This window comes from Guillardia theta, assembly GCF_000315625.1.
Source record: "Guillardia theta CCMP2712 unplaced genomic scaffold GUITHscaffold_31, whole genome shotgun sequence".
Taxonomy (NCBI): Eukaryota; class Cryptophyceae; order Pyrenomonadales; family Geminigeraceae; genus Guillardia; species Guillardia theta.
Window position 1 is genome coordinate 377,395 of NW_005434643.1, and position 21,039 is coordinate 398,433.

Here is a 21,039-nt window from a genome sequence, read left to right on the forward strand (position 1 = left end):
ACTTGGCACCCAACAGTGTCAAAGTGTAGAATTTATTACAAACAAGCACAAAACAAGTGAAGAACCTCATCTCAAGGTAAACCAGTATCTAAGTACTCCTCCTCCTCCTCCTCCTCCTCCTCCTCCTCCTCACACGAGGTAGATAGTATCCTCTCCCTCGTAGATCTTCGACTCCTCGTGCATCTTTGCAATCATCGCACGCGCCTCCTTCTCCGTCACCTTCTCAGTCATCTGCTTCCTCGCGTACTCCACCACCTCTCCCACCCCCGCGCTCTCTCGCCCAGTCTGCTCGCTCTGAAGCTCCTCCTTGAAGAAGCGAGTGACTGCCCGGCAGAAGGACGCGTACCTGCAGTATGAAGTGTGAGAGAAGAAGAGTGGAGAGCGGAGGAAGAGCGAAAGGCGATAGGAGAAGAGGGGACAGGAGAGGGAAAAGCAGGAGAAGGAAGGGAGTATACCTGTCTGAGCTGACATCAACTTCGACATTCTCCGGCTCTGCTTGTCGGCCACGTTTGCGTGAGCTTGTCTCAGGGGCTGGTTGCTCCTCCTCCTCCTCCTGCTCCTCCTCCTGCTCCTCCTCTTCCTCCTCCTCTTCCTCCTGTTGTCCCTTCCTGGTCCTCTTTCGCTTCGCAGCAGGCGCTCTTGCTCCGCTACCGTCATCGTCATCTCCATCCTCATCCTCATCTGCGCTGCTGGCGTTGCCGCTCGTGTCCTCGCCACTCTCGCTCTCGTCTCTCTGGACCCTCCTCGTCTCGTTGGACAGAGCGAACAGCAGGACGTCATGCGCTGCCTCCACGTCGCGGATCTCCACCAGCCCGCTGAGTCGACACTTGGCATGCGCGGTAGAGAGACGGATGATGGTCTCGAGCGAGCGAGGGGTGATAGGGAGAGCTCCTCCTGCTACATCGTTGCTGCCGATCCATGTCAGTCCTCAACTTGCTCCTCCTCTCTCCCTCCTCCTCCTCCTCCTCCTCTCCTTCCTCTCTACCTCCTCTCTCCCTCCTCCTCCTTCTCCTCTTCCTGTTTCTTTTCTGGAATGTTCGATTTACCTTCCTCGCAGGTCCATGTAGAGCTGAGAGATTCGCTCGCTCGCCTCCTCGCTCAGTCGAGGTTTCGTCCTCCTCGCGTACCGCAGGTACTTCTTGAGGAACGCTTGCGTGACCAGCTGCCCCTCCTTGCCTCGCTGCGCGTGCAAAGCACCTGCAACTTGCTTTCAGTCCAGGAGGAGGAGGAGGAGGAGGAGGAGGAGGAGAAGGAGGAGGAGGAGGAGAAGGAGGAGGAGGAGGAGAAGGAGGAGGAGGAGGAGAAGGAGGAAAAGGAGGAGGAGGAGGAGGAGGAGGACTAGAAAATTGATAAGTGCAACACAGAAGGAGGGAGTTCAAGCCAGAGGATGAGAAGCCAGCTGGTCTGGATGAGAAGCCAGCTGGTCTGAGAAGCCAGCAACGAAGGGAGCAGAAAGCATAGATGGATTGACGTCTAGATGTATCAACAAGGAGGGGGAGGAGGAACGAGGGACGAGGAGGGAGGAGGAGGGAGAGAGAGGAGGAGAGGGCGCACGTTTTTCAAAGATCGGAGTCTCATCCTCCTCGGCCTCCTCGTTGTCTTCAGCTGCTTCAATCTCGTCTGCCGCCTCCTGCGAGTCTAGTCCCTGCATCCTGTGCATGCGGAGAATGTGATCTGAGATGCGCTTGTCGTGCGCCTCCTGCCCGAGATGAATCAGTGGAGGAAGCAGCAAGAGAGGGAGGCGGAAGAGGTGCACGAGAAGGAAGGAGTAGCGACTAGGGAAGGAGGAGCAGCGACTAGGGAAGGAGGAGTAGCGACTTGGGAAGGAGGAGCAGCGACTAGGGAAGGAGGAGTAGCGACTAGGGAAGGAGGAGCAGCGACTAGGGAAGGAGGAGCAGGCGAGGAGAGAGTAGAAGTATTGTAACCTCAACATTGTCGAGGAGAATGAAGAGAAGATCAAAACGAGAGAGGAGGGAGTCCGGGAGCCCAATATTCTCTGTTGTCTTCTTCTGTCGGTTGTAAGACCCGTACACGGGGTTAGCAGCAGCGACGACACTGACGGTGCAACAGAGTGAGAGATTGTAAGAAACGAGGGGAGGGAGAACGGAGGCGAGAAGGAGGGAAAGGAAGGATAGAACATGAGGGAAAGAAGCAGGACATGGTGGAGAGAGAGCATCAAGAAAAAGACAAGACCAAAGACAACAAGAAGGAGCAAAGGATCAAGACGAGGAAGAGCAGGCAGGGACCAGTCTAAGGAGGGGGGAGAGGAGGGGGAGGGGGAAGAGGAGGAGGAGGGGGAAGAGGAGGAGGAGGGGGAAGAGGAGGAGGAGGGGGAAGAGGAGGAGGAGGGGAAGAGGAGGAGGAGGAGGAGGAACCTGCATCGTGCATTGAGGGAGGTGTGTATGCCCGCCTTAGCGATCGTGACAGTCTGCTGCTCCATCACCTCATGAATGGCAACTCGATCCTGGTCGCTCATCTTGTCGAACTCATCGATGCACACGACCCCGCGATCTGCCAGCACCATCGCTCCTGCCTCCAGCTTCCTCTCTCCCGTCTCCGAGTCCTGCGTCACCGCCGCCGTCAAGCCGACGCCCGATGATCCTCGTCCTGTGGTGGAGACGGCAAGGGGGGCCACGTTCAGCACGTAGCGCAGCAGCTGCGACTTGGCGACCGAGGGGTCGCCAACTAGCAGCATGTTGATGTCACCACGGATGTGCGTGCCGTTGGCAAGGTTCTTCTCCATGCCCCCCAGCAGGAGGAGCAGGAGACCTTTCTTGACGAAGTTGTGGCCGCAGATGGAAGGGGCGAGGGAGGAGGAGAGGAGGTCGAAGCAGTCCTTCTGCCTCGAAATCCGCCTGATGTTTGCGATGTCCTTCTCAGTCATCGCCGTCATCATCGTCTCCTTTGCGAGCACCTTGATTGCTACCCCGATGATCACCGTCCTGAACATCCCTGACGTCTCGTTCCCTGTGCCCAGGGGCTTGTAAACTCCCACTACCTGCACTCGGTCTCCCGGCTTCACTGCATCGACCAGGTCGTTGGTCACCAGAACGTCCACCGACCGCGGCAGCTGCCCGACCTCTGCATTTTCCGGCATCTCTTGCAGGTGAAGTGCCTGGGTGTCAGAGTACTCGCACAGCCCGTACTCGGTCGTGAGCAGATTGCCGTCGTCGTCACGGGTGAGGTATGTGCTTCCCGTCGGCAGACCGCTGAAGGAAGTGTAGTCCCTGTACTCCTTCTGGTGCAGCTGCTTGGTTGTCTGAACGACAAGTCACACTGTCATCATCCCCATCGCATTCATTTCGACAGTAGCCCGCATCTTCGAAATTAATTGCATCATCATCATCATCATCATCATCATCATCATCATCATCATCATCATCATCATCATCATCATCATCATCATCATCATCATCATCATCATCATCATCATCATCATCATCATCATCATCATCATCATCATCATCATCATCATCCCCATCATCATCATCCCCATCATAGCCTTACCTCGCAGTAGTGGACGGACTTGAGGATCTTAGGGCGAACGAGCGAGCACTTGGTTACGATGCCATTGATGGCGACGAGCTTGTTGACGTAGGAGGAGTTGAGACTGCGAGGATTTACTTGATGCGACCCGAAGTCTCCCTCGAACCCGACGGAAAACCTGGTCTACACATACACTCAGACTCGCAAATCCTCCTCCTCCCTCCCCTCCTCCTCCCCCCTCCCCTCCTCCTCCTCCACCAAGTTATTTTTGGAGCTCCCCTCAAGTGCATCCCCCCCCGGCTTACCTTAGTTTCCTTCGCTCTCTTGGCGTAGTCAGGGCTGATGTTCCCTACCGTTCGCTCTAGCGCCGAGTCGAAGGCGGGCAAGTAGTCGGCTGGCCGGCTCATAATCTCCTGGCAAAGTTTCGCGTCCGACTCCCGGAGGTCCGCAATGTCGATCAAGACCCGCGACTCCTCCTTGGCGATCATGTTCCGGAGCTTCTCCTCCGTCACTTCATTTCCTCTCTGACATGCCCACGTGGGTCAGAGCTGGCGATGCTCGGCTATCGCTCTCACCTCGGGGTCCAGGTAGTTGAGAAACCTGCGCACTTTCTCTTGGAAGTCGTTGTCGGTGGGTGCGATATCAGCTGGAGGGTCGAAGCGTAAGGTTGCATGCTGGTATCACTTGTATAACAATCACACAGACGCAACTAGGCGACCATAACAATCGCAAGTGACCAACTAAGATCTCATGGGCACTGAAACAACAATCTAATATCCAGCAAGGCACATTCCATCAAGCCTTGCTATAGCATGCTTGTGCGTCCGGTCATAAAATATGATAACACGATCAAGTTCTACTGTTTGTCATGCTCATTGTATGTTCTATCATCGTCCTCTGCCGCTTCTTTCCGCCCCTTCGCTGCATCCTCACCGCTCATCGTGGCGCTGTTGGAGGCGGGACAGGCCAGTGAGGAAAGGGTCGGGTACTGCCCAAGATGGGGGTAGGGTTCAACTGTCAAATGTATGGGTGCAATTTATATCAGCAGAGGGGGTAATAAGGAAACGACACATGTTGAGGGGTAGGTGGTCAGAAACCTCCATAGGGTGGGGTATTAAGATACCTTCCGTTTTCGGAAAGCGCGGGATTCCTTATTGGGAAAGGGATCTGTAAAAGTAAAAAAGAAACCGAACCCGGTAGTTCAAGTTAGAACTTGTTAGCCGCTAGTGAGTCAGGTCGACTCGGCCCGCCCCGGGCCCGGGCACTGAGGCGTACTGATTTTTCACTTAACTTTGAGTAAAGAGGCGAGTCGGTCCGAGCTTGTCTGAAGTTTGAACGCCGTGCCGCGCGCCGCCGGTCACCGGGATGATACAGTACTGTACTGTAGCCCCGCGGGTCGTGCCAGTCCCGCCGCCCGGCCGGCGCGGGGTACGCGGCAGTGCTGGGCAGCGGCGGCAGCAGTGCTGCACGGCGGCAGTCGCGGCGGCAACGGCAGGGCTCCGTCGGAACCGTCGCGGCCCTCAGGCAGCGGAACGGAACGCCGTTGAGCGCCGCAGTCACTGAGTGTCACGCCGCGGGTACCGCCCCCCGCCCCCCCCGGCCCGTTTGTCACCGTCCTTTGTGGTGACGGTGGCAATGGCCCGGCCCGTGATCCGATCGGTGACAGGTCAGATCGGTGGCAGGTCAGAGCCCCGGGCAGCAGTGTGGCCGGCGGTGACCGGCGGAAGGTGCCACGGGATTATTGAATTTACGATAATCAACTTCGGAAGTTCGTTTCAGTGACACAACTTTCGTGGAATGACAGATATATTTGGTACAAGGGGATACATAGTTTCTTTCTAGCGTAAGGGAATTGTAGAGCAGATCTCACTCGTGTTGGACAGAGCGGGATACGAACGACTTGTAAGGTCGCTTGAACTTTTGTTGGTGCGATTTACACGGAGTCGAGACCTGACTTATCTATGTTTCCACTGGTCGAGCATGCTTCTTGCTGAAAACAATCCTCAAAAGGTAGCTTGGCCGCCTTACTTTCAAAGAGACAGTCGCCTAGTGAACACAGGAGCGCTTCATTGCTCGAAATGCAACCCTCCTTGTCGAAACCCCAGAAGGCTCTTGCTTGACCGCAAACGTAGGCAAAAAGAACTTGAACTACATCTTCGTCGACGTCATCGTGTCTTTCACTCGTCTCGTTGACAAGACTGAGAGGGCCATGCCGACCCACGTCGAAGGTCACGTGAGCATCCAACTCTTGAGTTATGCAGAACTTAGGGCAGTACCGCGCCCGAACGAGTGGATCGGCAAAGCGGACACGAAGGCAGGATCGATCACGATGCCGGGGCCTGTCCGATGCATCCGTCTCCCCATCTTGAAGGTTGCTTTCCCTTTTGTTTCTACGATACGCGTCTTGCATGCTGGTCCGAGGATGGGCTTCAGCGCCATGGACAGCCCTGTCGGGGCCAACGCTGTTGCAGTTCTGATGGCTTCCTCCGTTCCTCTCATCCACATACTTCGTGACAAAACGATCGCACCAGTACAAGAACTTCGTTCTCCCCGTCGACATGTCCATGTCACTTATTGCTCTGTTTCGAACTGGAAAAGAAACGAATCAGTCTCTTTACAAAACAAAAATCGCGAACAAACGTTTATGCGTATTAATAAAAAAGCTTGATGCGTGCAAACCATCAAAGTGACATCTCATACCAAATGTGGAGACAAGAATTCCAACGAGATCATTCGTCAAAGGTAGGATTGTGCAAAGAAAGCTTTCAAGCAGGTAACTGCCTTGAAAATGGAGCAACAAGACAGTGATTTCTTACAATCTAACATGCCAGAGCAACATTGAGTGCAGAAAATTCGATTGAAAATGATGGAACCGTTCTACCGCGACCCAACATTCAACCAGCACACCAAACCAGGCCCTCAGAGGAGTTGAGTCCGCGGCAGAAAGAAACCCGCAATGGCAGCATAACAAGGAGACATGATCACGACAAGCCATGAGGGAAAAAGCACAGAGGGAGGGATGGGTCAGAGAGGCATCGGACATTGAGGCAAGACGGCGGCACAGCGATCGGCAGCCAGCATCGGTGCCTCCTGGGCCGCTACAAGGACATGTAGCGTGCGCTATCTAAGCCCTCCATTATACAGCAGAAGTTCCCTGTTATATATAATTATACTTTCATGATTATTGGTTGGACCTCTGACTCTCTATAATTATGCAAATTGGTGCGACTTGTTTTGTATAATTTGCATAATGATTTTCAGGTACCGATTCTATCCCCTGTCGACCACCCTACCCCAGTTCCTCAAGAAACAAGTAAAGCTCCCCGAGACCCCCCGAAACAGTCCTACTCCGGAAGTACCCACCTTTGCAAGTGAAAATTCATTATCAAGAAGGGGTACATTTTCGAGTAGTACCCGTACAAAATCACCGAAGGGCAGCGGGCTAGTACCCCCACCCTCTCCGTTGAGAATGTGAAATACGACCCTGTGAGCTGTGGGGGAACAGGTTCTGCTCTGAGGCGAGTCCGCCATCTCTGCGATCGGGCCGGGCAGGTTATATGGTTATATATTTACAATATTTTGTATTGATATGTAATCATGCAACAAAACAACACTATTACAATAACTATATATGTCAACTAAGTCTTTAATTTTCCTACAACTTATAAAATCGTATAAGATGTTTTACAAATAATTTGTATGAAGAATTAGGCTCGGTACGTTTTGCTCGTACAACACTGGGATCCTTGTTTTTATAGAGACAACTCGCATCCTCGCCCCCCATGCTTTCCCTCTCCTCCTAGAGTCCTCTTCCTTCCTCTCCCCTCTGCTCTGCCAGCTTCTGTCCTTCCATGCTCCTTTCCTCCATTCCATTTTCTCAGACTTTCTTCCTCTTCCCTTCCCCGCCCATCTCCTTGCCTCTCCTCGTTGCCCCTTTCCTCGCTTCCCTCGCCGCTCTATCTCTCCTCTGCGTGTCATGCGAACTCTATTCCACACACAAAAACAGCTGTTCTTTCACCGCATCACATCACTTCTCATGTTTTCTCCTCTTCTGAATTGCACCATGTACGCTTCCTTTTCCAGCCCCTTCCATCTGCACCGCCTTTGCATGCGCCCAAGGACACACACGCATCCCTTTGTTTAGCGTGTGTGTTTCTTCTCTTTCTTGTCACAGCCTTCCGCTGTATGTCTGAGTAAGGCTCTTGCGCCCCTGTGTTTTCCTTTCTCACATTGTATTTTCTCAATGTTTGTTTATGTTTGTTCAATTCCTTAACCTCGCATTCACTCCATGTTATCTTGGTGCATTCGCTCCTGGCTGGTGGTCGAATCGTGAGATCACTCTTCAGCCTGTTTTCATGCTGCTATCTCTACTTTCTCTGTATGCGCGAGACTATCTTCATATTGTCTCTGATCGCCTGCCCCTTTGTTCTACCTGATTTTCACCTGCAGTTTGAAATCTGTCAGAGCAGTAAAGTGAGGGAACATTGAGATGGAGGATGCTGTGCGGGAATGTGAGACATTGAGGTGACGATGGAGCCTGCAGGACCCACGATGATGATGGCTGCCGCTTCTTCGTCCCGCATCCGCAAGTGCAACTACTCCAACTGCTCCAAGAGCGTCTTCATCGACCCCACCACCGGCATCGAGCACGACTTCTGTGGACGCACGCATGCCCGACTGGCGCTGGAGGCTGAGGGTTACTCCCTGGAGCCTCCTCACGGCCAGTGCCACATCTGCCAGCTTGAAGGCTGTAACAACCCGGTCTACTATGACGAGCGAGAGGACCGCGTGCATGACTTCTGCTGCCTTGACCATGCGCACGCCGCGCAGGAGTGGGGGCAGTGGCCCGAATCGAATCGATCTTGCCAAGGGCATGGAGACCCCAGCAACCGCTGCGCTCTGCCCGGCTGCTCCGCTCCTCGCTATGTCGACCATAGGACCGGGCAGGTCCATGACTTCTGCGGCCGGACTCACGCCAAGCAGGCAGCAGCAAGAGGTCTCCTGTCGGCGACCGAGGCTGGTGTGCCCTTCCATTGGGTGGATCGTGTGTTTTCAGGACGCGACGGGCAGCCCAAATACACGATCTCGATGCTGACAAACCACCACGAGAGGTATCAGGGTATCAAAGAGCAGTTCCTGTCAAGCTGGACGCATGCTGGGCCGAAGCCACGAGTTTTGAGGATCTTTCAAGTACGCAACCCTCAGGAAATCTATGAGAGATACTTGCGGTACCGCGACTTCCTGGATCGTAACGGAGGAGCGCATGAGAGGAGAAGGTTCCACGGGACCTCGATGGCTCCGGACTGTATGTTCGGACACGACATCAACTGTGCTCCTTGCATGAACCCTAACTGCGCAGTCTGCACCATCTGCGAAACCTCCTTCGATCTGCGTCATGCGGGCAACGCCACGATGGGAGGAGGTGCAGCGAGGATGGCGCTGAGGTACGGCAATGGGCTCTACTTCTCCAGGGTGTCCTCTAAGTCCAACGACTATGCCTCGGGCTCGGAGCGCAATGGCGTGAAGATAATCTTCCTGTGCAAGATTTGCCTGGGAAACAGTTACCTGGCGCAGCAGGAGCTAATTCCCTCCAACCAAGTTGACTCCCTGATCCGATGCCGCGCTGGCGACGCGACCTTCGACTCCATCACTGGGCTCACAGTTGCCAAGGGAGGGAAGCTAAACTACGAGGAGAACGTGATCTACTGCAACGAAGCCGCCATTCCATCGTATCTGGTGGTGTACAAAGTTCCTGACCCTTGATCATCAGCGAAAGTCGCCGTCAGCCAGTAGATAGATTTTCAGGTTGAAGCAGATTAGGAACTTCTGCTGAACCTAATGTTGGCGAATAGATTTTCTCCTTTTGTCAAGCTTCTGGCGCTGAAACCGATCTCAATCTAGCTCTTCCAAGATCCTGTTTGCATTCTGCAAGTTTTATTCCCTCGTTCGATAACAAACTCGCCCGGATATGCTTGAACTGACTCAGTCTAGTGATATAACTAGTTTGAGACAAGTTTCAAACCTCGAGGGCTATGTCAGTGCAGATGGAGCAGCAGTCCCATGAGGCGGTTGGCGTCGGAGTGATGCATCATAGGAGTAGAGACTTCTAGTTGAACACCGACTTCGAAGCAACTTTAACCTTGAGGGCGGAGGGATCCCACCAGGTAGCGCTGAATCAAATTCATTCTCCTTGTGGTTCGTTTTTCATCGGTAAAATCAGCTGACAGTTGTTCTGATGAGAAGAGAGAGCTGGATTAGGATTGATTCAATTCCAAGAAACATGTGCAAGAACATGTCTCAACCTTTTGTGTGTTCCGCATGCTTGATCAAATATCACACAGTAAGTAAGGAATGGCTGCAAGCGCGAGTTCTTTGATGTCACATTTGTTTATCATCACAATCCTTGTGTTTAGAATCGTTAAGTCTTACTGAAAATTGTTTATTATCAAAATCATTTAGAATCGTACGATGAAAGAACGTCAACACACAGCACGCAATCATTTCTTGAATTTCTTCACTGGATGGATGAGACGTACATCTGGGGCTGGTAGCCCGCAACCGGTTGAATTGATGGGACTCCTGGGGTCGTCACCACCGGCGAGAGCACTGGATAGGACGCGGCACTGACTGGAGCCAAGGAGTACATGGGCTGCGGAGAAAGGACAGGCGCAGGCTCTTCCACGGACTTGGGCTGGGAAACCTGGGCAACAGCAGGCAGCATTCTGTGAAGAGCATCGATAACTCCGTCGGGAAAGATGGACCTTGCTCCTGCGGTGTCGAGCATGGAGTGCAGCATGCCCTTGAGAGCCCCGATCAGGCAAGGGCTGAGGATCAGCAACAGAGCAAGCAGGCAGAGGATGAAGAAGTCCATCCAGCTGATGATGTGGTAGGCAGTGCAGGCCCAGCGGCTTGACGGAGCCTTCAAGCCAAGTTCAGCGCACGCGGTGGTCGGAAAAACAGCAGCGATGATCCAGATGCCCAAGATGACGACAGCCAAACCTCCGGACAAGTTGAGCAGGAACGCAATGGTCCTGGCCAGGTTCCTCTGGCCCTTGTCATCGCCAATGCCAATCAAAGGAGCAAAAATGTTGACAACAGTGAGGAGCCAGAGCACGCCGACGTAAGTGGAGAACACCTTGTAGAGCGAGGTGTTCTGCAGACGGTCGTTGGCGTCCGATGCATCGATGTGTGCCCACGAGTACGCGTAATACATGGGAAAGGCCGACTGGAGAAGAGAGAAGCCAGCAAGCAAGTAGCAAGTAGAGTCAGGCATGTCGAATGTTTCAGGAGTAAGCTGCTTCAGAGGGAGCACGCGACTGCAACGTGGAGGAGGAGGGCAAGGTGCTGTGCGTGTGAGGCAAAACTGGAGGAGAGGAGAGAAATATGCGTCGGGGCACAATGCAGTCAGACCCAGGGGTGGTAAACAGGAAGTTCCGTTCTACAGGGGTAGGGGTGGTGCGGTCAAACTGCGGACTTGGGTTAAGTTGTTAGGTTGGTAGGGGTCATATCTAGTTGTCCCAAAAGTGAGATGAGAGGGCAGGGGGTAGGGGTGCTACCGTTAACGATGGGAAGTGAGTGCTGTGGGGTGGGTAGAGGATGGAGGGGTATCTTTGACACTGAGAACAGCAGCGCGAATCTACATCAAATCGAGCAGGGGTAGCGATTGCAGAGCGTCAGTAGGGTGGTCTCAAAACTGGGGTATGAACTCCATGTATAGTTGGGTAGTAATTTTGAAGGGTGGGTGGTTGTACTGATGACGGTGGGCGACTCGAGAGATGGGGGTGGCCCGAAACTTAGTATCCACCCCACCCCTGGGTGGAACTGATCAATGGGGGAATAAGGTGGGTCACATAAGGGCAAGGTTACCGTTGCAGTAATCCCCAAGTGAACCCGAAAGGAGTCCCGGTGCTAATCAACTAGGGGAGGGGTAGCCCCAACTTACCGTACCGTACGGTAACCGGTCGGGTGGACGGTGGTGCAAATACTCTACAGGGGTGGGGAACGGCGGCCGCGCCATACGGTAGGAGGAGTCAGTGACCGAGGCTTCGCCATTCATTTGTTGAGGGCTCGGAAGGGTGGGTGGTCGCACGCCGTGTCTGGTAGTCCGTAGTCGGCACTGAGGGTGGTGTCAGGTAGTACGGCGGTATTGGTACGGTATGATTCCGGGGCGGCGCGGGGAATTTCCGAAACAAAAAAGAGAGCTACCAAAAGTAGTGAGTTCAGGGTACTGGAAGGACCAGCGGTGTGCTAGTAGCCTAGCCATAGGGGGTGCTAGTGGTTAATCCACAACGATGACTCATATTTTCAAATACGGTTTCAGAACTTCAAAATCTTTCACTCTATGTCGCCGGACTCATCACTCACATTGAAGGACGCCGTACGGTGGCGGTAAGTTTACTCAAAGTTAAGTTACTATACGGTACCGGTGACTCGGAGGCTGTGACCGGCGGTGGCGGCCGAGTCAGCGGGGGCCTCGGCCCGGCGCGGACTCCCGACGGTGGACCGTTGAAGAGTCCGGCGACCGTGAGGCTCGGCCATCTGCCGCGGACTCAGGAGCCTCCGAGGCTCGGAGTCAGCGGCCCCCGGGCCGCCGCCGCGGCCGCCGGGCCGGCCGGCGCTCGCGGCTCCGCTGATCGCCGAGTCTGGGCCCGGCGCGCCCGGCCGCCCTGCGGCGGCACACGGTGACTCCGGTGGCAGTGAGGCAGCTAACTTATTTCAACCGTGCATGATGATCTCAGTGGCTTGAGTCAGAGTTTTTCATGCCGTTCACAAGGCCATATGCAGGCTCTAGCAAAATTGGTCTTTTTTTTCTCCTTGGGACCGTGACTTGGCCGCCCGGCCGCCATGAGGCGGAGTCCCGGTACCGTACGGTCGGACATCACTGCTGCCGCTGACTTGACAGACAGTGAGTCGGTGGCATGGCGGCATCCGAGTCTGCCCCGGCGAGTCATAGCGTTGTCGCTCTCAACTGACCCCTCTGGTTTCCAATAGTTTTCTGTGGGGGTATCCTTCCACACATGTGAATAGCAAATGGCAGTTGGGGTCTGGGGTGGGTCAGACGGCTGGGAGCTGATTCAAATTGGTTGGGACGTGTTTAAGGGGGTAGGGTACTTCCTGGTAGCAAATAATTGTACCAACAGTACCAATTTTATGGTACATATTCGAGTACTGTTAGGAAAACTTGTACCAAAATAGTTTATGCGGTACCTCCCCTGTTCAAACTATGATGCTTTGGACCCACCTGTTTCCCAGTGAAAGTCCCTTCTCCGATGGGGTCAACCCTGCCTCCGACCAACATAGACCACCCTTGTAGATCAGAGGGAGCTCTCAAGCCTTGCCCCTTCCCTTCCCTGGTTGCACTGGTTGCATATCCAAGGTTAGCAAGCGAACGTTACTCATCTGCAGCAGGAGAGCTCAGACCAGGACAAGCAGAGGCAATCCCTGCAGAATCTGGTGTGAGCGCAGCAGTCTGAAAACATCTCTGTGATTGCAAACACATGTAAAGAGGGTTGATCATCATAGATTTTAGCAGCTTGAATAAGGAGTACTCCGCACGGACCGTCCGCTAGTGGCGCTGTACGATGGATGACATTGACTCTCATGAGCAATAAGTAGGAAGTCATGAAGCATGTCACGGAGACAGCATGATCTATACTTATTTCATAGGAATCTGCTGCAAAGAGTCGGGCTTGAGGGCGGTCTGAGCAATATGCAAGAGTATTGCCAAGGCATGTAAAGAGTTTCAAGGAATACCAGTGCATTCATCAAATGGCAGTGATGAGGTACCACATGAAGGTATGACTTGCAAATTGATTGCATGTCGTGTTCTATTTCATGACTTACAATCAAGACGCTTTGAGCGACAAAACGATAACCCTTATAGCATTGTAAATCATATTTCATTTCCTTCACCTCGAGTCGAAGCAAGAAATTTTCAAGGTGCTGATATCTTTGTTGTGACTAGACTGACATGGTATCAGGAGCAGTTAATTGATGTTGGATCCGATTGAATCATGCAGACGAAAATGGACGTACCCTTTTGAATAAATCTTTCTTCTCGAGTCTCATACCAGAGCTTTCTTGCCTCTTTCTTTGTAACCTAACATGTACAAAGCATTGGCATTTTCTTACACAAAGAAACTGAGCCTGACCAGCTTCTCTTATTCGCTGCATTCTCGCCCTTTCATCATTCTGATCTTTTCCTCGCTTGACACCCTTGGGCCAAAGCGAGTTGCATGCTGCGATATCATCAATTGTTTGGAACCAAGCGATAAGTGGAACAAAGCGCTCAGGTGCTATGCAGGCTGCAATGCATCGCCGGCATTCCAACCATATGGATAAGTTTGCCAACTTTGCGCTGCTCATATTACTTGCAGCGAAAGTCAACCATTCCAGATGATAAGGACAATATATGAGACTTGCGCAGAAGAATGTGCAAACACTTCCACACGACGGTGAGTGTGCACGATTCCACATACACAAGGGCCGAATGCTGCGCAGAAGCATCTACCAATTTCTTGTCTAACCACTCTTTTGATGAATGAGCATCGACTTCTCTAACATGTACATCAGGTCATGCAGGCTCATGGAGAAATGATGATGTTGTTAGCAACAACTTGGCTTTGTTTTATTGAAGTACGTTGAAAACATCACCTAGGCCGCTACATATTCCCATGTCCGCTTTGCAACAGTTCTAAACCACGTATCACCATAAAGTTGTACATCATTCGACTAGTCCGATAACATCTTCATGTAGAGTCTCAGTTTCAAGCACAACGCGGTTTGGAGCGATACTGTGACTTGTTTGCCTGGTATGATTACATGTGACATGCTCTCTTACACAATTGAAGAGTATTGTAGAAAATTCAGTCAAGCGGTGCACAGTTCGGCCTTTCTTTCTTGCTATTCATCAAACATAGTGTATCAGACAGATGTCATCGTGTGGATCGACGCAAAATAAAGATGAACTCGAAGTTCTGTCTGAAAAATGACCCTTTGCAAGTACTGATGGATCGAGAGCAAGTTCTTGATGCTGTATCATTGAGAAGTAAAATGACAGTCATAAGCCAGTGCTATGCGACTCGAATCCATCAGCTTGAAATATGAACCACTGAGTTTCATTCCATGAATCATCTTTCCTCCCGCATTCAAACTGAGAAACTCAGTGCTTGTCAACTCATGGGCATGGTTTCAGAGTTTGAATTTCCAGCAAGTTGAGGAAGGACAAGGCAGACAGAAGCGTCAAAGAAAGTTGAGGGTCATCAGGGAAGGTCTGACGAGAGTCTGAGACTCATGGACAGGGAAGGATAGGGATGCGCAAGTGCGGAGGGCAGGGAGATGGGGAGGGAGACCCCCTCTGCTAAATGTATTTTAAAAGGTACCCATTACAGTACCAGACCAAGACCTGTACCCCCCACCCCCCTGTCGCGTCCGTTGGGTTCGAATCATTTGAAATACTACCACGCCTACCCATCAGGTTCTGGTACAAATCATTACTCCACTATACAAGGGCCTAAGTGATCCTATGCAAAGGCAATAGGAACAACTGTTTACTTATCTAAGCTCTCAATTACCCCCGGTTGCCGTTGAACTTGCAGCGCTGGAAATGGATTTTCAAACCTTCCAATCCTTCGATTTTTTACTCACACACAATTTTGTACTGGAAAATGCCTGGATCTGGTACAAATCCCAATTGTCAGCAAGTTCCTTGACCCGACAACGCTATGTCCCTCGGAGTCTTACCGCGGCACTCAGTCCGAACGGTTGTTGACTCAGTTTGACAGTGGCATAACAGTAATCATACTAGTCACAAGTTCTTGCCGCAGTGCGGTCCGTCAGTTGAGAGTCACGGGGCACCGTCACAGAGTCACGCCGGTTCCGGTTATCATCGGCGGATCCGGCGATCATGTGTCTCAGTGCCGGGCCCGGGCCGGAGTGCTGAGCAGGGGGCCGCTCCGAACGTGAGTCATAAAAGCATGGCGCTCAAGGCGGCGGTGCTGCTCGGGTCGGCCGCTTCGTCCATGGCGTTCCTCGCGAGCCCTTGGCTGCCATGCACGAGCTTGAGAGGACGAACGACAGCCCATCCCGCTGCTGTGAGGATGCAGCTGGGAGGAGGAGGCCTGAAGGGTCTAGGGGGCGACCCGGACACTTACCGGTCAAGGCTGATGGAGAGAAAGAAGAAGCTGGAGGAGGGGAAGGGTGACATCAGATACAGCCCAGAGCTGTTGAGCATGATTCAAAAAGATGAGCAGACTCTGTTCAGCATGCTGGATACGCCGCTAGGGAACGAGGAGGTGGAGAGGCTGAAGGCGATCAACAGCGACGATGTGATGATCATGGAAGACGACGATGAAGACGACTGGGAGATGGAGCAGGTGACAGCAGCTGTTGTGTTAGCTCATGCCGTGTTGATGAACTTGCCACAGGCGTTGCTCGAAATGTTTGTTGAGCAGGGAGACGTCGATCCCACGAAGCTGCCCAAGACAGGGCAGGTGTGAGGAGAAGAGGGCATGTTTTGAGCAATCATGGCGCTAGTCTTTATTTCGTGATCATGGAGAGCAGAGAGGGGTGCAATGAACATTCTAACTGTTGAGTTGTTTCCTCCATGCGTTCCGAATTTACATTCATAAAGGACTGCCTGGTTGTCAAGAAGCAAGTTGTTGTATACACTGACATGCAGGTTAGATGGAGTAGGCGCACTTTGAGAAGCACTTTCAGCCTGTCATGATGCGCCTTTTTGAGCTCAACCAAAGTTGCTTGCGGGCTGTGAGATGACGACAAGGATGAGCTGCAGAGGAGAGCAGATGAAGGGAGTCGAGGGCGGAGGCGGTGAAAGGGGGAATAGTGGAAGGGAGCAGATCAGAAATAAATGGAGAGAGAACGGCTGAAGGAGAGGAGAGAGACGGAGAATGGGCAGGTAGGAGGGAGGCTATTCGAAGAAGAGAAGGACGGGGACAAGGCGGAAGCGGAGGAGGACGAGGACGAGGAAGAGGATGAGAACGAAGACGAGGGCGAGGGCGAGGGCGAGGGCGAGGGCGAGAACGGGGAGTAGGAGGAGGAGGAGGAGGAGGAGAACGAGGCTGGAGTACAGCAGCAACAATGGGTTCGGGGTCAAACAAGAGTTGATGAGAATGGGAGCAGAGAACTGGACTCATCGCCCTCACCTCCCCTCCTCAGCGATGGTCAGGTCCCACCCTGAAGACTTCCTGATGTGGAGGATGCTTCCTTCAACTGCCAGGTACAGCGTCACTACATCACGCACGGTCGCCTGTCAAAGAGGAGGTGTACGGAGGTCAGGGAGGCCGAAATCTTGTGCAGCAAGTCAGGACTGAGAACTCGCAGCACAACTCACGTACACTCCTCGAACTGACGGAAACCTGCGAATAGGGTGAGGAGAAGAAGAGGGCAGGTGAGGGGAGGAGACGGGCGGGAGTTCAGTGGTTGGGGAGGGGTAGAAGCAGGTGACCGGCAAGGACCAAGGCGATGATCAGTACAGGAATAAATGCGTTAGATCAGAAGGAGCTTACATTCGATAGCGAACTTTTCTGAGTTGAGAAAACGGACGAAGTCCCAACTGATCACGCTCATCATCATCATCCTTCACCACCACCACCACCACCACCACCTCCTCCTCCTCCTCCCCATCATCATCATCCTCATCATCATCATCCTCATCCTCATCCTCATCCTCATCATCCCCATCCTCATCATCCCCATCATCATCATCATCATCATCCAGTCGCACGTAGCAACGTCGTCCGAGATGTTCTTGCCCATTTCCTGACGGCAGCAGCTCAAACCCTCCAACTACAGGAGGAGGAGGCGCCTTGCCTTGTAGTTCTCCTTCAGGACTTCAAAGTAGGGCGCAAACCCGCCGCCTGGAAGCAACACCAACCAACGTCATACCCCCCCCCCCTTCCCTTCCAACCCCAACCCCTCATCCCTGCTCCTGCTCCTGCTCCTGCTCCTGCTCCTGCTCCTGCTCCTGCTCCTGCTCCTGCTTCAACAGCAACACGATCTATTTCCTATGCGCAGCTACAACATCATTGCCAACATCAAAACCTCCTCGTGCTCTCTACCCTCCGTTGCTGCAACAAACCTGTATCGAGTTCAGCCTCGTCTATCACCTAGCGCACGAGTCATGTTCCCCGCGACATTCATATCCCTCCCTCTACCCTTCCCCTCTCTACCCTCCCCTCCCTCTGCCGCTTCCCTCCCTCTCTCCATCCTGCACTCCATCTTCCACACCATGGGCGAGAAAGAGAGCGAGGAAGGGAAAAGCAGGCGAGAGAGGTCGAGGAGCCTGCGAGTAGTCAAACACGGGAGAAGGGGCAGCAGCACTGACATGGCACATGGATGGAGGTAGCGATAAGTCAGCCCCGCAGAGCCCCTTCGCTCCTGCTCGCAACTAAGGCAAGAAGGAAAGGAAATTTTGATATGCCTGCAGATAGCCCGCTATGAAAGGAGCAACGTCAGACTCTCCTCCATCACCATCTGCTCCTGCTCCTGCTCCTGCTCCTGCTCCTGCTGCTGAAACATCGAAGGTCTCTTGTGATTCTACTTCCCTCCCTCTTTTCTTATCCGGCAGCTTGCGGTCGTTTCTCACGAGCTCGCGGAGGCTGATTGCCTTGACCAGAAACACCTGGAGGAGGAGAGTAAGAGGAAGAGGAGAAGAAGGAGGAGAGAAAGTGTATGGAATAGACAAGGGCGGGATAGGTCGGTAGGATGAGTAGGGAGGGCAGAAAGGTTGAAGGAGCGTAGCAGCAGGAAGGGAGAGGAAGAGAGGAGAGGAGAGGAAGGCAGAGAAGGAATCAGCGATAAAGAGGAGAGAGAACAGCTATTCAAGAAGGAGGCACAAAGAGTTTCGTGTGGCCTCACGTCTTGCTCAGTCAGCATCACAAGTCCTGCCACATTGTCAGAGGTGGGAGGGTGCAAGCGAGCATGAGGAGCAGGGAAGGAGAAGTGAAAGCGGGAGGGACTAGGAGGGGCGGTGAACTGTGGATAATGAAAAGGCAGAGTGCAGTAGGAGATGAAAGAGAATTGAAAAACAAGCAGGAAGGAACCAAAGAGAGTGGAAAGAAGGTAGAACTTCAATGAGACGGACAAGGAATCAGATGAAAAGGATGAACAAGAGGAGCAGGAGGGGCAGGCGGAGCAGGCAGAGGAGGAGGATAATGAAAAGATCACTTGTTGAGAATTCCTCCAGAACGACATCATTCCACAACCAGTCCAAAAGCTAAACAACGATTGACGATCAGCTCCCAGTCGAAACAAGCCACCCTTGCTTGCTACCTCCCTCACTTCCACTCCCTCACTCCTTCACTCACTCCTTCACATTCCTCCATTTCTACCACTCTTTTGTCCTTATTCTTTATCAAACTTTGCCAATTTTCTTACCGCCCCATGAATCCAGGATGCCATATGCCTAGAATACAGGGTCACTCACTAGCACACTTCCCCCTCCGCTCCCGCCCCTGCCCCCCTGCCCCCCTCTCTTCCACCTCCCCCTCCTTCCTGCTCCTGATCTTACTTCTCAGCTTTCCTCCTCGAGGGCGATACCATGTACCGCACTCCCATCTCCTTGCAGACGTCCTCCAGTTGTGCTCCTGGCACTCTTTCAGAACCTTACCACCGCAAACTCGCACCAGCCCCACTCATGCTGTCATCTGACGCATCGATCACTACAAACAATTCCAGCTCGTCTAGCAAATGCTTCCTGAACGTGATAACCTGCGTCCTCAGCATCTCCGGCTGCCATTCAGGGTCAGTGTCTATCACAGATGCGACGTCGGGACCTGACTGTAGACGACTGGGATGACTACCACCGCGTCCTCCCTCTTGCCGCATTTGCTACCGCGATCCCTACGTCTGTCTTCCACCTCCCTCGCGGCAACGTCCCGCGTCCCATCAGACTCGTGCTGCTGGTACTTCCTTCGCTCCCTTCCAATCTTGTCCCAAAGTTGCGCCATAACTGTCGTTAAAATCACTCCCGCAGAGCAAGCTCACCGCGGCAAACACAACCTTGCTCTACATCGCCCCCTCCGTTTCCTATCGAGCATGCAGCAGCGTCAAAAGCATGCGCAATGCGGTTCACCCGGCAGTTACCTCCCAGCCCCTTCAGCTCCTCTCGCGCTCCTGCTAGGCAAGCTCTCACTGCCCGGCAGACTCCCCCCGCAATGGCGGCCTCAGACCCCTGGATCGAACAACTTCAGGGCACTTTACAGCACTCAGGTAGCGTAAAAGTCACACCAAGGGCCTCAAGACAAGAGGACAGACCAGAGACGGCTCCTCCATGCTCTGACTCGTCTCTAGAGAGCATCGACTGGTCCAGGGCATGAAGAAAATTCTCCTGCTGGATCCTTACGAGCTCGAACCCTCCAAGGCCTCTAGGAACGTCGATCGAGAGTGTTCACCTTGGCAGGTAGTGCAGGAGCTGCTGGAAGCTTCTCTCAACTGACCTCATAATCTCTGCCCTGCACGGTGAGGAAACAGGCTGCGAGGCAATAATCCCAGTCCACTGTCCATCTACCTTGAGGTTCTGACATGTTGAGGTGTACTGTCTCGACGCTGATCTCCTTGTGCCTCATGAGCTTCTCAAGCTCGAATCCAACCACAGCACCATCCTCTGCCAGGATCCTGAAGACCACATCCTGCCTCTTGCAGGATTCCAGCAAGCCCAATACCATGCGCTCCTTTCCCCTCTGAGCACTCAAAGTCAGGGGCGATCATTGGTCGTATATTCCCGTGCATGCTCACAGGTGCAAACACCATGACGACTGGTCTCGTCGGCTCCCAGTGCGAGCCTGACTGCCTGCACTCCGAGGACTCCACGAAGCCTGTCATGGCAACAAGTGAGCAGCGGACGAGGCGTTGATGCGGGGCGCACATGCTTTCTTGGAACTGACTGGCTCCGAGATGAATGTGTCAGCTTGTTTGAGGTACAACTCAATGCCTGCATCCTGCAAGAACGTCGAGGTAAGTGGAGAGGTCGACTTCTACAGCAAGGTATCATTTCTTGCGCCCCAACGTTAATTGTTCTCCTGGATCTCACTCCGATCCCACCAGACATCAAGATGAGCAGCACAACAATGCTCATCGCCATCACAAGCATCGCAGTCACGCGCGTCAGCAGCAGCGCCTACCTCTTCGCTGAGTCCTCCCGCCATTCCGACCACTAGAACAGCCAGCGCCCATCTCGCCATGCCTGGCATGGCAGACCCCGACAGGCAAGGGCAGCAAGTACACAGCTATCATAAATATTTGCTGTCCTCTGAAACCTTCTATTCCGGAGCGAGCCTGGAAACTTGACTCACAGAAGGTTGCAGGACGTGAGCAAAAAGGGCACATGGGCATAACGGTACGTGACTTGACTGATGACGGTAACCTGACCTGACCTAAAAACGAGTCGATTCGGCTCTCCGAGAAGCTTAAATAGAGATCTCCGTTAGAACGTGCCTTTAAGCCCACATAGTTCGATTACCCCACCTTCTCCCCTTTTTGTACCCCTACCCCCTTCCGCCCCTTGCTCCCCTTTATCAATCAGCCCTCGCCCGA

The 21,039-nt window shown here is 53.1% G+C and overlaps 6 protein-coding genes across 6 annotated transcripts; 2 read left to right on the top strand and 4 right to left on the bottom strand.

Annotated features, from left to right (window-relative positions):
• Nucleotides 1-757: 757 nt before the first annotated feature.
• GUITHDRAFT_51379 (DNA replication licensing factor, MCM3) lies at nt 758-3,989 on the bottom strand (the record flags this gene model as incomplete). The annotated part of the gene is made up of 7 exons (XM_005833204.1): nt 758-908; nt 1,047-1,180; nt 1,514-1,699; nt 1,926-2,055; nt 2,376-3,259; nt 3,508-3,669; nt 3,792-3,989. Coding segments are annotated over 7 exons (1,845 nt in total), but the record flags the coding sequence as incomplete, so codon positions are not given.
• Nucleotides 3,990-5,280: 1,291 nt separating this feature from the next.
• GUITHDRAFT_152451 (hypothetical protein) lies at nt 5,281-6,078 on the bottom strand. Its single transcript, XM_005833205.1, has one exon. The coding sequence runs from the start codon at nt 6,050-6,052 to the stop codon at nt 5,420-5,422; it is 633 nt and encodes a 210-aa protein (XP_005833262.1). The 5' UTR covers nt 6,053-6,078; the 3' UTR covers nt 5,281-5,419.
• Nucleotides 6,079-8,124: 2,046 nt separating this feature from the next.
• On the top strand, nt 8,125-9,000 carry GUITHDRAFT_50140 (hypothetical protein; the record flags this gene model as incomplete). Its single annotated transcript, XM_005833206.1, has 1 exon — nt 8,125-9,000. A coding segment is annotated over one exon (876 nt), but the record flags the coding sequence as incomplete, so codon positions are not given.
• A 913-nt stretch (nt 9,001-9,913) lies between these two features.
• On the bottom strand, nt 9,914-10,838 carry GUITHDRAFT_152452 (hypothetical protein). The gene has a single exon (XM_005833207.1). It carries the CDS (start codon nt 10,757-10,759, stop codon nt 10,001-10,003), a length of 759 nt encoding a protein of 252 aa, XP_005833264.1. The 5' UTR covers nt 10,760-10,838; the 3' UTR covers nt 9,914-10,000.
• Nucleotides 10,839-15,461: 4,623 nt separating this feature from the next.
• Nucleotides 15,462-16,537, top strand: GUITHDRAFT_107897 (hypothetical protein; the record flags this gene model as incomplete). The annotated part of the gene is made up of 4 exons (XM_005833208.1): nt 15,462-15,860; nt 15,912-15,977; nt 16,118-16,165; nt 16,403-16,537. The coding sequence occupies 4 exons, from the start codon at nt 15,462-15,464 to the stop codon at nt 16,535-16,537; spliced, it is 648 nt and encodes a 215-aa protein (XP_005833265.1).
• A 1,356-nt stretch (nt 16,538-17,893) lies between these two features.
• Nucleotides 17,894-20,696, bottom strand: GUITHDRAFT_138383 (hypothetical protein; the record flags this gene model as incomplete). The annotated part of the gene is made up of 13 exons (XM_005833209.1): nt 17,894-18,127; nt 18,364-18,389; nt 18,883-18,910; nt 19,045-19,091; nt 19,131-19,236; nt 19,281-19,456; nt 19,492-19,533; nt 19,591-19,691; nt 19,899-19,953; nt 20,015-20,186; nt 20,242-20,321; nt 20,372-20,444; nt 20,628-20,696. The coding sequence occupies 13 exons, from the start codon at nt 20,694-20,696 to the stop codon at nt 17,894-17,896; spliced, it is 1,209 nt and encodes a 402-aa protein (XP_005833266.1).
• Nucleotides 20,697-21,039: the final 343 nt, after the last annotated feature.